This window comes from Bacillus rossius, chromosome 12 (assembly GCF_032445375.1).
Source record: "Bacillus rossius redtenbacheri isolate Brsri chromosome 12, Brsri_v3, whole genome shotgun sequence".
NCBI classification, from domain to species: domain Eukaryota; kingdom Metazoa; phylum Arthropoda; class Insecta; order Phasmatodea; family Bacillidae; genus Bacillus; species Bacillus rossius.
Window position 1 is genome coordinate 20,991,949 of NC_086339.1, and position 14,494 is coordinate 21,006,442.

A 14,494-nucleotide genomic window follows, 5' to 3' on the forward strand; every position below is an offset into this window, starting at 1 on the left:
AAGTGAGTGGTTCTGGGATAATACTCTTTAAGCAGCACACATGCGTTTCACACGATGGTTCATACTACTGAAAAAACATATGAAATGGTACAGAATTGTTTGATACCTATTGGCTATTACATATAGGCGCGATTTCTGGAACCCTCAAACGAATTTATGAAATACGTCAGATTTTGAGTTTTTTGACTTCTTCGCACAAATATTTACGGACAAAGACATGCAGATGAGTGATGCCAAGGCTGCGGCAGGCATCTCACCGCCAGTAGCCCGATTAACCCTCAGCACTTATCTCCTCCATATCGCATTACTATCACATCGCGTTTAGAAGAATGATTTTTACACATCAACCTGCAAGTTACTTACTCTTTATTCTATGGCTGCAGGCCTCTTCCGCCCGAGGCGACCACTGTTTTAATCATACATTTAATACTAAAACATCGTACAATATATTTATTTAATATTAACGCACTTTTTTTTCAAATTTCTTTTGGAATGCGTACTTCTGTGTTTTCTAATAGCTACATTAGCTGTCACTGCAACCAAAGTTTGTCAGACGAATTCAGACTTAATCTGTATATGAACGAAATGCCACTCACTGATTTAATCATCACGAACTATCCGGAACAATAAGACCTACAGGCATGGAATTTGGCACATATTTCATATTGCTACATACAGGGGCGCAACAACAAGGGGGGGGGGGGGCAAGTGTATTTTACCCCCCCTCTGAAACCATGAAGTGGGGGCAAACGGGGGCAAAGAAAGTGCTGTGTAATCAATTTTTAGATGATAAAACTGCTTAAATAGCACCATTTTCCACCTTCAAATACAAATTTTCCCGGGGGAGGACCCCCGGACCACCCACTTCAATAGGAGGGATCGATGATTCTTTATAAAAAGGTATATTGCCCCCCCCCCCCCCTGGAAATTTAGTTGTTGCGCCCCTGGCTACATAGGCATTTGTTAAGAACTGATTTTACGAAAGATCAGTACATTCTACAAAATTTAATGTTGATGTTTCTTCGTCTCCACGACAACATATATTGCATTGTTGAATTTGTTAATCTTTATTTGACTAATAGAAACCTCTTCAAGAAATGTTTAGCTCGGGCAATGCCGGGCACTTCAGTTTACATAACATAATATAGCAGTTTTGGATTGTTCGGGCAAATTAGTAGGTATTCCTTGAAATATTCATAAATCTGTGGATGTTAAAAACCTAACGAATTGCTATAGAGTTATTAATAGGTTTAGTTGCTACGCCCTTATAGCTTATACAGACGCCATCTCCCAACACCAGCGGTAACCGCGAACACTGTGCGAGATCAATACAGCCAGGTTCTGGAACTGACATTTATATCAACTGCTCCATGCCCCCTCTTAGATACTCCTTTTGCATAGCCGTCTCTCTCTCTTTCACATACACACACAAGCATACACACACACACTCTCTCTCTCTCTCTTTCTTTGGGTGTTAAAACAGGCCACTACTTGCGTAAGAAAAACCTAAGAAAAATTTTGTTTTCAAGCACAGTACAAAAACTATATATTTCAGAGAATGCTTACAGAAATTAGCTATTAAAAACATATTTTTCGAAGGTTTGGTGGCTATTACTATGGTATGGCACCTTTTCTCTTATAAATGCTTTTTATTAATTGAAAAATTATTTTTCCAGTGTAAGTGTTTTAGGATTCCTAACTTCTTCGCCCTTGTTGGAAATATTTAATGTGAATATGTTTTATTATTTAAAGGCTACTACTGCTTATCTTTTAATTTTTAGTTTAACAATGAATACGTGTAAACTGTTGTCGATTAATATTTGCACATTCGACCAGTTTGTTCATTTACCGATTTGCGAAGGTTGGTCCTATCTTTGAGTTTTGAAGAGATGAAATTGGATAATCTATGAACAGTTTGGAGATACGTAAACAAACTTGGGTCGGTTAAGAAGTCGTTTTACAATATGTGTGCTTTAGACTTGGATGGTATAATAGAAAGGCTGATGAAATGTACTTTAATAACTGAAGATGAAGTTAAAGCTTTGTGTGGAAAAGCTCGTGAAATATTAATTGAAGAAGGAAATGTTCAAAGAGTAGACTCACCTGTCACAGTGTGTGGGGATATACACGGGCAATTTTATGATTTGCAAGAACTTTTTAAAGTGGGCGGAAGAGTTCCAGAGACAAATTATTTGTTTTTGGGGGATTTCGTAGATAGAGGCTTTTATAGCGTGGAAACATTTCTGCTCCTCATTGCGTTGAAGGTAAACTCATAATAGACTGATGGTAGTAATTATGCAATTTAGCGGCTTTTATGCAATAAATAAAGATAATAGGAATTTGAATATGTAATATAGAGTTATTAAAATAGTTAAAGATCTGAAACTGCTGAAAACACCATTGCATTAACACTTGCACTGTAACCCCATTTTTCTTTTTTTCTTTTTTTAAACATCTTCCCTGTAAATTGTTATTCCAGACAATAAATAATTATCTCACTAAGTAGCTTGTCTTGTAGAATTTTTAGTTCATTTCTTTGCAGTGGTATGGATTGACATCATAAGTATATGATTCTAGAGCAGAGTAACCTTTCCATTAAAAAAAATTCATATTACATTTCATTACTTACTGACTTTTCCAAACATTTATGCTAGCGAGCGTTGTGATTATTCAAAATGTTAACTATTTTAACAAGTGGTTAGATTAGCTACATTAAAATTACAATGAAATCATAAAAAAAATTGGGGTTAGGTTAACTACAATAGAAATACTGTGAAATCACTTAAATAAAATACTTATTCTAATTTGATTGACTTATCTAACCAACTACCCACACACATTTTATAGCATTTTAAATGTTGCTAACCTATCCAAATGTCCACACAATTTCACAGTATTTTAATTTGACCTAAAAAAAGTTAAATTTAAAAAAAATTAAAATGTTGTGTTAGAGAGTGATTAGAAAACATTTCAGGAAGTACATTTCATGGAAAACTTATTCTGCTTCAGGATTATGATAAAAAATTTAAATTTAAGCATTTACCATTTTTAACTTGTCTTTTGCACCTAATAAAATATAGGAAATGGGCCACAATGTATTTAACTTTATTAGGTTATCATTTAGGGTTGGATATTGTATTTGCTGCCATTATGTTAATATATATATGTAATCAGACAAAATAGTGCATGTAATATATTACACTAGATAGCATTAACATTACATACCAAGGAAATAGAAATGATATGGCAAACTTTCGACTTGTATTCCTCTATTTTTGCTCTGCATATTCTGTATCAAAAACTATAATAAGTAAAATCTGTATAATATATTAACTAGCAATACTTAGATATTGTTATTGAATAAGGTGTTTCATTTGGATCAGCAAACGGAATTTTGTGATTTAAATTACTTAACTAGAATAATTGCCTGCCAAACATTTGATTATTTTTAATTATCTAAACAGCAGTCACGAAATAACTGCATCTTAGAGCTTTTGAAGCCAGTCAGCAAAGAGGGAGTGGTTTATCAACTCTGCTTCTGACTTCCTACACAACCACGTCAGTAATGCTGTCAGTCTTAATAACTTTGAAATGTTACAGGTTCGATATCCTGATCGTATAACTCTGATAAGAGGAAACCATGAATCCAGGCAGATTACCCAGGTAGGTATTATTAGTTAAGTAAAAGGTTATTAAAATATTGGTACACTTCTTATGTTAAAATCTACCTGTATTGGTTTTTACACATCAAGCTGTTTTCTCATGGCACAACAATTTATTTTACTGTAGATGTAATATTTTGGCTTTTATCATAAAATTATTACCTATCAAAGTCTATACAACATGTTTTTAAGGTCATGTTAACATAGAGAGTGCCATCTATTTACAGTACTTCAATTAATCTGTCACGTTTAGCACTGTGTAGGTTCCAGATTACAAAAAAGGCAGTATACCTCGCAGTTGGTGAACACTAAGTTGTAAAGGATATACGTCTTTAAGAAGGTTTTTTGTCAGGAAAAATGAAAATCTACATGTAGTTTCCTGCATCCTGCCTGAGGCAGGGTCTGCATGGATGGAATGAGACTTACACTCACAGGAGCCGGCTGCCCTACCACAGGGACAGACCTGTCTTTCCGGCCAGCCTTAATTATGCGTGAGTTGAGATGAGATAGGATACTGAGCAGCGACTGAATGAAAACCTACAGGCCACGGCAACGTCTGCCACATTTACCACGTACGAAAAATCCGGGTTTGACTCTGGTCTCCTTGGAGGGAGGTAAGTGTTCTAACCACTCAACCATGACACTTCGTTTAGCAACATTTCAACACAAATGCAGGACGAAACTAAATTTTTATTGTTCTTTTTAAAGTCTCATATGTACAATTCCAAGCGATTCCAAACCGTGCCAAATGCTCCCAACTAATGCTGGGCTGTGCCAAGCCCTTTCGACTACCACTGATGTGCGTGCTGTAAACGTGTTTTCGACCTTAGCTAAAGATAAAAGGTTTTAAGTTTCCCTAGTTGACCCAAGTCTACAGTTCTCACTGGTGCTGGACCACTGAAAGCCAGAGTATTCTAAGTCTACTGTACTTGGATATTTTGGAAATACGTGTTTGGTACTATTTTATGTGACTTAACACTCTGGTATACAAGTCATTGTTCACAATATCACTTTAAAAAAATAAACAGCACTGTGAATTTTAAAGAGAAAAACATGAATTTAAAACTATTAGCTAGAAAAATTCACCACAGGAATGTGTTTCTAAGTGTTTTTTGCGGTGTTGTAATGTTTTAAACCTAGGTTATATAACATTATTCATGAATTCAGACAGGATTGCATGTCGATTTTATAAGTGAGAAATAGCAGAGGTGTTTGGCAAGAAGTAGTTTTCTGTGCCTGCTCTGAAATGGTAATTCATATTTTCAAACTTAAATTTAAACATTATCTCAAAAGAGAAGAGGGGTGTAGCCTTGCTAGTTCCCAATTTTAACAATAATAAAAATAAGAATGATCATTTAAGGGACCTGGCCCACCTACTTGGGTACAGACACGGTGAGAGCTACTAGCGATTTGAAAACTGCTTTAAGATATCCAAGTGGTGTCCGTTTACGAAAAGCATTTAAAAATGCACTGAGGGTAGATGAGTACTTCTGATTTCGTTTTTAAACTGTATTTGTATGAGAGTGGAAAGGGCTAAAACACATGCTTTTAGGATAACTTTTAGACATGAAACACCCGAATAAGAAGACTACACACCAATTCAGAGCCTTGCACTTAGAGGAGATACCACGCTAGAAACATCAGCAAGCATCACACTTATTATCCCGCCTCACTGACACACATACATCCCTGACTAGGTGGACCCCTTAGGGGGGCATATCTACTTTGAGAGACCCAACCAATTTGCAGATGGTTCTTGAATAATTGTTTCTGGCTAGTCAGGAGAACTGATCAAATAGCCAACTACATGTTTAGAGAGTTAAATTTTACAATAAACAAAATATTAAAAAATATGTGGTTGCTCCCACAAAATGGAAGGCTTAACAGAATGTTTTAAATAGTGTGGATGATTTGGGTCTATGTTAGCAAATCAGCTTTTGGATTTCAGTGTTTTTCACACATAAATAATTGTGGCGAGAAGACTTAATGGTACACAATTATTGTTGTGCATGTACAAGAGAAGGTTACAAGTCTTTCATACTTATGAACAATAATTTTAATATTTTTTCTTTCACTGAAATTTTAGGGTACCAATAAAGCATGGATTTGTGTAACATTGCAGAAACGTAGTTTTATTTCAGTTAGGTAATGTTACATTTCTGAACTGTAGTTGAAATATTTTGTGCTGGGTGTGTAGTTTTTTTTTTTTTATTCTGGAACATTACAGTGCTTTCTTAATACTCTAAATTCATGCATGTTTGGTGTAAATGTAGCTGACGTGTCGCAACCACTAGGTGTACGGGTTCTTCGACGAGTGCCTCAAGAAGTACGGCAGCATATCGGTGTGGAAGTACTGCACGGACCTGTTCGACTACCTCAGCCTGTCGGCCATCATCGATGGGAAGATCTTCTGCGTCCACGGCGGCCTGTCGCCCTCCATCCAGACGCTGGACCAGATCCGGGCCATCGACCGCAAGCAGGAGGTGCCCCACGACGGGGCCATGTGCGACCTGCTGTGGTCCGACCCGGAGGACACCCAGGGCTGGGGGGTCAGCCCACGGGGCGCCGGTTACTTGTTTGGCGCGGACATCGTGCAAGAGGTACGTCCCGTGGGGTACATTTGATTTTATTGGGCCTGAGGCAACAGGACTTACGTATTATAGTGGCATCTGAACCAATAAGTAGAGACCCGGAAAATTTGCGGGTTCATTTCGTGTTATGCTAAAATTCAAATAATTATACCTTAGTGCTGCTTCTGTCATTGGTTCACTGTTAATCTGTAGGACTGAGGGCCAATTAGATACCCTCGCTCATTGAAGTGTCGAATCACAGGCCACCCAGTCGAGACGGCTCACAAGTTAGCAGCCAATGAACAGTCGGCATTTGCCCGAGTGTGTAGAGGATATTGGAGTCTATCCTGGAGGTCGTTGAACCCGCGAATTTTCCAGGTCTCTACTAATAAGATACTGATTTAGTGCTCATAAATTTGAATAATTTTTGGGGGTGTTGAGTGTGAACCCACGACCCGGGTCACTTGGGCATGACGCTTGGCGATCATAGCCGCCAAGGACCCTCCATATGTTGGACCAGTGCTGTCCAAATACAATCAAATCAAGGTCTACATGCTTGTTTCTTTGTCAGATGAAGAAGGGCCATTTGTATGCGGAAAAAAAAATTTGGCAAATAAATTACAACTGAGATTGTGATAGTTTAAAATTGCTCGTATGTGGCTACAGGTGAATGGTAGTGATAAGTCTTATTTTAAAAATATAAACTAGCATTCGACGGATGACACAAGTTTGTATTAATGAGCTCATGACCTATATAGTCTGATCCAACAGAGGATTAAGTGCACTGTAAACCATTAAAAATTATTTCGAATATAAAATTGAAACGTGATCTGGTTCATAGCAATGAGAAACACTTTGTTTTAATTAAAAACATCACATTTTCTGCATTATGTTTTTCCCAATTTTTCTTTGTAAGTATGAATCGTTTATATCTTCTGTACTATTGCTATTAAATTAACAATTTTAAGTTGATAAAATATACATTTCAAACATGATTTGATGAGTGCATATTTTATCAATATTGTGGTAAATGTTCTTGCCTTAGAATTTTCATTTTGAAAAAAATAGAAATAACATAAAATTTACATCCAAAAAGTTTATATAACATATTATATACCTGGCAGATATTATAACAAACCAAACCTCTGGCTAGCTCAAATTTATCCAGCTATTAAATGCATAAACACTTCAAGAAATTTTGTTTGAATGTTGAAATATTAGTTCCAGGAAAAAAATCTTACTGTCGAAGATTGATTACTGAAATAAAGTCTCTTAGCAAACTGTTTCTGGTTTTTACTGCATTTTATTAACCTTAATGAAAAATTCACAAGCCACAATGGCCGCCATCTTCCAACCACAAAAACAAGTCCATAGTGAAAATAACTAGTCGCACAAAACATCTTCACTTGCACCAAAATACAAATTTACTGTTCATTAGTACGGAGAGCTGGAAAATACATACTCATGGTACACATTAAAGAACTTTTTCTTGGAACGATGACAATTTAGTCTATCCTCATTTAGGCTATTACCGACAGCTGTGACCATAATTTTAACATAAAAATTCTAAACTATGAAAAATGTTAATTATTAACGATGGAGCTCCAACCCCAGCTGAAAAATTCTCTGCCTGTACATTCTTATGTTAATTATAATCCGACGCATGACTTTTCAGTTTCTTGATCAGTTAACATTCCAGCTACTATGTGAATCTTAATTTACCTGATACTGGAACCCAAAACTTTCAGCTGGCATCTTCCCATTCAACTATGTATGTATGTATGTATGTATGAATGGGAGCCAGGTTGTGTGTTTGTAGTTTCAAACCAGCTGCACCTAATGATGAAGCTGATAGTTGCTTTGCATATTGTGTTTCAGTTCAACACGATGAACAACATAGACATTGTGTGTCGAGCTCATCAGTTGGTGATGGAAGGATACAAGTGGCACTTCACCGAGACTTTACTGACAGTGTGGTCGGCCCCCAACTACTGCTATCGCTGCGGCAATGTCGCGGCCATCCTCGAACTCAGTGAAAACTTGCACCCAGAGTTCATTATATTCGAGGCGGCACCCAACGACAACAGAGGGAGTCAGCCATTCCGCAAGCAGCAGCCAGACTATTTCCTGTAATTTGAGCAGAATGACGAATGTTCCTACACCTGTGTGAAAATATCCTTTGAGTAAAATTTAACTGAAATACATTTGTGAAGAGAGCAGTTGTGGTTTTAATGTGCAAATCTGAGTAAAATATTTTAATAATTTTCATGAATGTTTTTCCATCAAATTCTTCTTTTAACGATTGCTTTTATTTTTCTACCTTATTCTGAAGTTGTGAAATGAACTTAATATTCTAGTAATGCTGTTGCTGACATAATTATATAACAATGTTTACAAAAAAGTATGTATATTTTAATAACAAAAAACTTGCAGAAATCTTTTTTAAAACTAGAATAATGTTCTAGTATAGGGTCAGATATCAATCAGTATTATTATTTTTTTGTGAATGTGAATTTGCTGCGACTGATTGAATTCTCTACTTCGTGGTTTAATTTCAGACTTTAGCGACTTGGTTTCATTGGATTGCTTGGTAACTACATGCCAGGGATTGTGTTCACATTTGTTATTTCTGTATCGTCTGTATTTGTAGGTAGAGCTCCCACAGGTGTTCGGGTGTTAGTCATGTAGAATTTCAAGAGTCAACCACTGTTTTTTACACCACTTTTCTGGAATCTCATGTTATAAATATTCAACCTGTTTGAATGTACCTACCTAATTTCCAGCATTCTACATTACTTTTTCCTTGAGAAATGTTAACAGTTGGGGTTTTCACTTATAATTTATGATATTCTTGTGTGGTGTAAGTACATATTGTGTTTGTGTTTTGTAAAAAAAAAAAAAATTCAGTTTTTGATGTACTTTATGATTTATTATTTTTCCTCTTGCCTGTATTTAAAAATGGACAAGAAACCACATCCATTTCACATTATTCATGTTAGTTATAAAGTTATGTTATAACCTGTAATCAGCATAGACCCGCATGCTGATTTTAATGACATCCAATTTTTTTTTGTAATATTTTGTAAAATGTAGGGTTTTTTTAACCTAGAAACTAAAGTTTTATTTAAGGTTTGTCCAAGATTCATTGTTTAATAGTATCTTATTTTGTAAAAATATACTTTCATCCTTTAATATTTTGTATTGATGAAGTGGGTATGTATTAAAACTTCTCTTTTTTTATTCTGTTTGCCACAGAGAAAAAATTTCTGAATGCTATTCCATTGTGGATAGGATAAAAAAGGATATACAAAGCACTGGCCTTTACCTAGAAGTTTCAGGGAAAGAGCAAAATCTCTAGCCAGGTTTTTATCTGATGCTGACATTTCCATCTGGTTTTGACATTATTTGTGGAAGATATGAATGATACAGAACTTGATCATCTTAAGCAACAAGCAAGTGCAGAATATTTTGGCTTTTCTGGACACTTTTTTAAATCAGACTGAAAGAAAAAATTTCACTGTCTGTAATTTGGGGAAAGAAATTATGAATTCACACTGTGATAATCATGTTGGGTTAACACAGTATCAAGAAAAGTAGTGCATACCTTGGTCTGACATTGTAAAAAGCTCCATGTTAGAAATTGGTGACTGCTTAACATTGGTTTATATATTTTTTTGTTTTGTTTTCAATATAACCATATTCTGTACACAAAGCAAATAAGTGAGATAGCCAGATAGCATACTAATTTTAAAATTTCTAACAACGTAAAAGTTTCTCCTAAGTCCCAAAACACAATTCCTAATTGGAAAATGTTTTAACCAAATCTCATATATATGTGTTATTAAAATTAAAATTTTCCAAATCATATTAATGTCATATCAAAAATATGATCATACATTTTTGGGCAGTCAAGAAAATTTAAGCATTGCAATTTTTATTCCTAATACTTAGGTGTTTTCGTTTTTGCTTTAAAAAATAAGTTGAAAAATGTGTTTTTTTTGCTAAGTGGCAATCTTTTGTTTTGTAACATGCTTTTTACACTTTAAATAATTAATATCTCTGCAATTATCTCAACACAGATGTTCATTTCAACTTTGAGATGAAGACAGTGGTTCGTGTTATTCTGTGTGAGACAGACGTGCTATCACTCCCTCGGGTGAGGCCCTTATCCCTTGGCCGTATTCCAGACATCCCAGCAGCAGGCAAGGTCGCTGGCTGCACCCCTCCCCTTCACTTGTGACTTTGCTCAGGCTCGGAGATATTGGGAGCGAAATATTCTTGTTGGATTTAGAAAGTTGTGTGTGTTAACCAGAGATTTGTGTGATTTAAATCCTGGTATTGATGTGTAATGCAAAATATTTTCAGTGTGTGAATTTTTATGCAAATATCTTTTTGCAATAAAGAATTATTAATGTGGTGATCGTTTCATTGGTTCCGTTAGGGTGTTAATACCTAAAGGAAAAGTGTAATTATATGTTCATTGGGTGAATGATCAAGCAGAACTGTTAGAGATGAGAGAGGATTGAAATGGTAAATAAGGCTGCTGGCAGTGTATAGGCACCAGGGCAATAGGAGGAAACCATTCTAGAGGTTAGGAATAAACTGGTCAGGCTAGGAGAGAAGAGTTTGGGTGATGGGAGCAAGGGATCAGAGATGGGCAGTTCAATTGGTATATAGAGGACTGGAGCAGGTGGTTGGGGAGAACACCAGAAAGGGTAACGGTACAGGAGAGGAGGAAAATGTAAATCTGCTAGATGTGGTGCTGGTGAGACCAGTGGAGGCAGTATAAGTAGTATTGTGATGGAGGGGATCAGCGACCACAGGATCCCGTAGTGGAGATTGAAATGGAGCAGCAAGCAAATAAGGAAAGGAGGGAGAAAGTGCTTAAAATATGGGGAAGGGCGGATAAAGTGGAGACGGGCATATTTGAAGATTGAGTATTGTAGATGGGTAAATACTGGGGGACTTGGTGTAAGGTGGGTTGCCCTAAATGACATACTGGAGCCTATGGTGGAGTGTTGTGTGCCTGAAAGGAGGGTATGGAAAGGGGTTGACCCTCCCTACTATGGGAGAGAGAAAGGCCTGGCCATATGGTCGACATTGACCCCCTGAGAACCCTTGTTCTCTACGCTTAAAAACACAGGGAGGCTGCTGGACCCGCGTCAACTCTATTGAATGCCTTTACAAAGTCCATGAAGATTTCATGTTACTATTATATGTGCTGTTACTATTTTCATAATGCACAGAAAGTAATGATTATTTTAATGATACTATTATTTATAAAATATTATTTTGATTGTTATTATTATTATGAAATTTTATTATTTAATTTGTATATTGTTCGCCCGCAAAAGTTATTTAAATATATTTTTATTAATTATGTATATCTACGAGAGCTATGCTCTATGACCTGAAATGGACTTATAAGGACAGTCAATTGAGTATACCCCTCTAAGGACTAATGAACTTAACGAATTAACGATGATTTTATTCGGGGTATTACTTTGAGAAATTTTCATTGTTGGAAATTTTCGTTTTAAATTTACCGCATTTCTGTGTTTTCAATTGTATTAATAAGTGTTATTTACAGTATTTATATTGTAAATTACGTTAACCGATTTTGGTTTCGGCCAATGAGAGGCCGTGTTTTAGATGTGAGGCGTCTAGAACGTCTTAATTAATAAGAGTTTTTTTTGGTTGTATGAAGGCGTCTGATGCCGACGCAAAGGCGCGAGGCCTATTTTAAAATTGAAAGATAGCTAGCTAGATTATGCCATCCGACACTAAGGATGAGCTTAAACGACGTATAAATAAATAATGTGTAAGATTATAAGGGCATATTCTGACGGATATGTTACTAGGAGTGAAAATCTGTAAGTAAAGATCTTGCATTTTGTATCGCCCATAGACATACCCAGCTGTATGTAATTTCTTCGTGAATCACTCCGATTTGACTACAAACTGATTAGTTTTCACGGAAAAGGTGTTAATTATCCTGAACTACGTCATGAATTGTTATTTCCAAGATTTAAATTATTATTTTATTTTGTGATACCCAGAGGTGAAATGGGAGTACAAGTTTCGTGACTCTGCCATATAAACTGAGTTAAGCCAAGGCAAATACGAACCCAAATATAAACATCAATAATAATCATACTAATTGGTTGTGCTGAGATTTCAAACATTTCCTTTTTTTTATGTAAGAATGCGTCCGTAAAAACATCATTTGATTGATTTTCTGAACTTACACTAACGAACTTTTGTGAACGATTCATGTGTGCTACGTATTTTCCTGATGTTTAATTTACATAAGCGCATATCCACGAGTCATGTTCAGTATCGTTAGGATTGATTTTCTGTGATTTTTTTATCTAATTATATTAATATTGATTTTTATCTCTACACCTTGTCGTCGTCCGTCCGAAGGCCATAAAGCCCGGCCTTCACCCGCCAGTATTAAACCCCGCTAACGGAACGCAACCCTAGCCCAGGTCACGTGAGTCAAGCGAGCCGTCGATGTCGGTGAGTGTTTAAATAGATTACGCCCATATGCCAACTCCACCAAACAGCTCTTATGCTTCATTAATTACTGGGAGTAATTAAGTGATTTTTAATTATCAAAACAACCCTTAAGAGTGAAAGTGCGTCGTAGGGGTGCAGCGGTTTTCCCCGTGGGAAACCGCAGTTAATAAACGTTCGGAACATCCCTTGCGGCCTTCCGCTAATAATTAACAACAGCATAAATCAACCTAATTAACCTCCCCGTTTTCACCTGCAAATAGCCACTGGAGTAGTCAACAAGTGACAGACAGTCTCCAGCTTGACTTTCTATTTTCAAATATTATTAATCTCAATTTTATTAAGTATTATTATTATAGGCCTTCCGCCAACTAATTCAGACAGATTTCATTAAGTTACGAGGGTTCTAGAAATAATAATGTCTAATTATAATTATAAATTTGGAATAACGGCACATTAGAAAGTTCGGCGCGTTATGACGCTTCCTCCCCCCCCCCCCCCCCTCAAGCCGGCACAAAGCGGCAGTAGAGTTTTACTCACGGGCCGGGACGGACACGTGATCTCGCGGGGAGACTTCAACCTTTGTGCTACTGATTTCTTCATACTGGTAAATATTATAATTCATTAAAACCTCTTTTTTCCTCTCCCCGCGTGCCCCCGTGCCCTTTTCCGGTGCAGGGCTTAACCCGACCGCGTTAATTTTTTCTCGTCGCACAACAACGGTTCGCGACGCAGTCACCTTACGGTCCGGGCCGACTCCCGCGAACAGAACTTAATTTAATTCGTCGAGCAGACGCCTGCCGGCTACAAACATAAAGACTTTTCTCTTAATATTACCTTCGTGGGCCCGCGACTCACACAGGTGAGCCCGGGCACGAAGCTAGTTCCAGTTTATCACGGGAGTGGCCGTTAACCCACTCAAACTCTTCGAGGACCCCCAAGCCCATGTAGGGATCTTATTTGCATGTGCCGCAACTTAACACGTAATTAATTATTCAGTGCGAGTGTGTGTAGTGTCAGCGTATTTGTCCAGTGTAATTGTATAACTTGTGCCCATCCACACTTTGTGAGATACGGGATTAAAAACCAGCACCTAATTAACATGTTCTTTATTTCATAGACGCCCCCTGAACAGTTAGGAAACAGTCCTCTACACTGTTTAGGGCCAGTGCGTATTAAAAGCAGGGACTCCCTTCCACCATCAACAGCCGCCGATCCTAGTGGAACACGCAGGGGCAAAAACCCACGACCACCTAGGTTAATACTCAAATTAACCTGGCGCCCGCCGGAGATTTCATTAAGAGCCACTAAAACCACTAGGACCGCCCCGGGTCTCGATCACGAGACCGCGGGTGACGGCAACCTATGTTAGTTGTCCCTGATGAATAGCCATTTTATTCTTAATAATAAAAAACCTGAATTATATCCCTATGTGTTGATATATGTTACCTAGTTACCTGTGTCCAAGAGTGTGTGTTTCATGATAATAACATTTAATGCATGCTTCTAAGAGTCACAGTACAAGAGCATAACAGTACCATTGACACATATATATGTCTATATATATATTTTGAAAAATAGTAACAGCCAGTGTATATCGTCCCGACAACACACACACAACAAAAGGGTCTATTTATAAATCAACGAGTAATATTAATGGTACTGGCGCCAGTAGTAAGCAGCAGTAGAGAGAGTGGCTACCACAACAGTGGGCTCAACACACCGAAGAAGTTTAGCAGCAGT

The 14,494-nt window shown here is 37.1% G+C and overlaps 1 protein-coding gene across 2 annotated transcripts; it reads left to right on the top strand.

The window, feature by feature from the left end:
- The first annotated feature begins 1,459 nt into the window (after positions 1–1,459).
- On the top strand, positions 1,460–10,646 carry LOC134537686 (serine/threonine-protein phosphatase 4 catalytic subunit-like). 2 transcript variants are annotated; one of them, XM_063378397.1, is made up of 4 exons: positions 1,460–1,619; positions 3,601–3,663; positions 5,957–6,262; positions 8,111–10,646. In XM_063378397.1, exons 1-4 carry the CDS (start codon positions 1,617–1,619, stop codon positions 8,363–8,365), a joined length of 627 nt encoding a protein of 208 aa, XP_063234467.1. In that variant the 5' UTR covers positions 1,460–1,616; the 3' UTR covers positions 8,366–10,646. The 2 variants fall into 2 exon arrangements, with proteins under 2 accessions (XP_063234467.1, XP_063234466.1); XM_063378396.1 differs by lacking the exon at positions 1,460–1,619 and adding an exon at positions 1,778–2,264.
- The last annotated feature ends 3,848 nt before the right edge of the window (positions 10,647–14,494 follow it).

Bases quoted from the DNA above. Each gene is read 5' to 3' on its own strand.
- LOC134537686 (XM_063378396.1), top strand. From the start codon at position 1,965: ATGTGTGCTTTAGACTTGGATGGTATAATAGAAAGGCTGATGAAATGT. The intron at 3,664-5,956 runs GTAGGTATTATT...CGCAACCACTAG, and splicing joins AATCCAGGCAGATTACCCAG to GTGTACGGGTTCTTCGACGA. The intron at 6,263-8,110 runs GTACGTCCCGTG...ATTGTGTTTCAG, and splicing joins GCGCGGACATCGTGCAAGAG to TTCAACACGATGAACAACAT.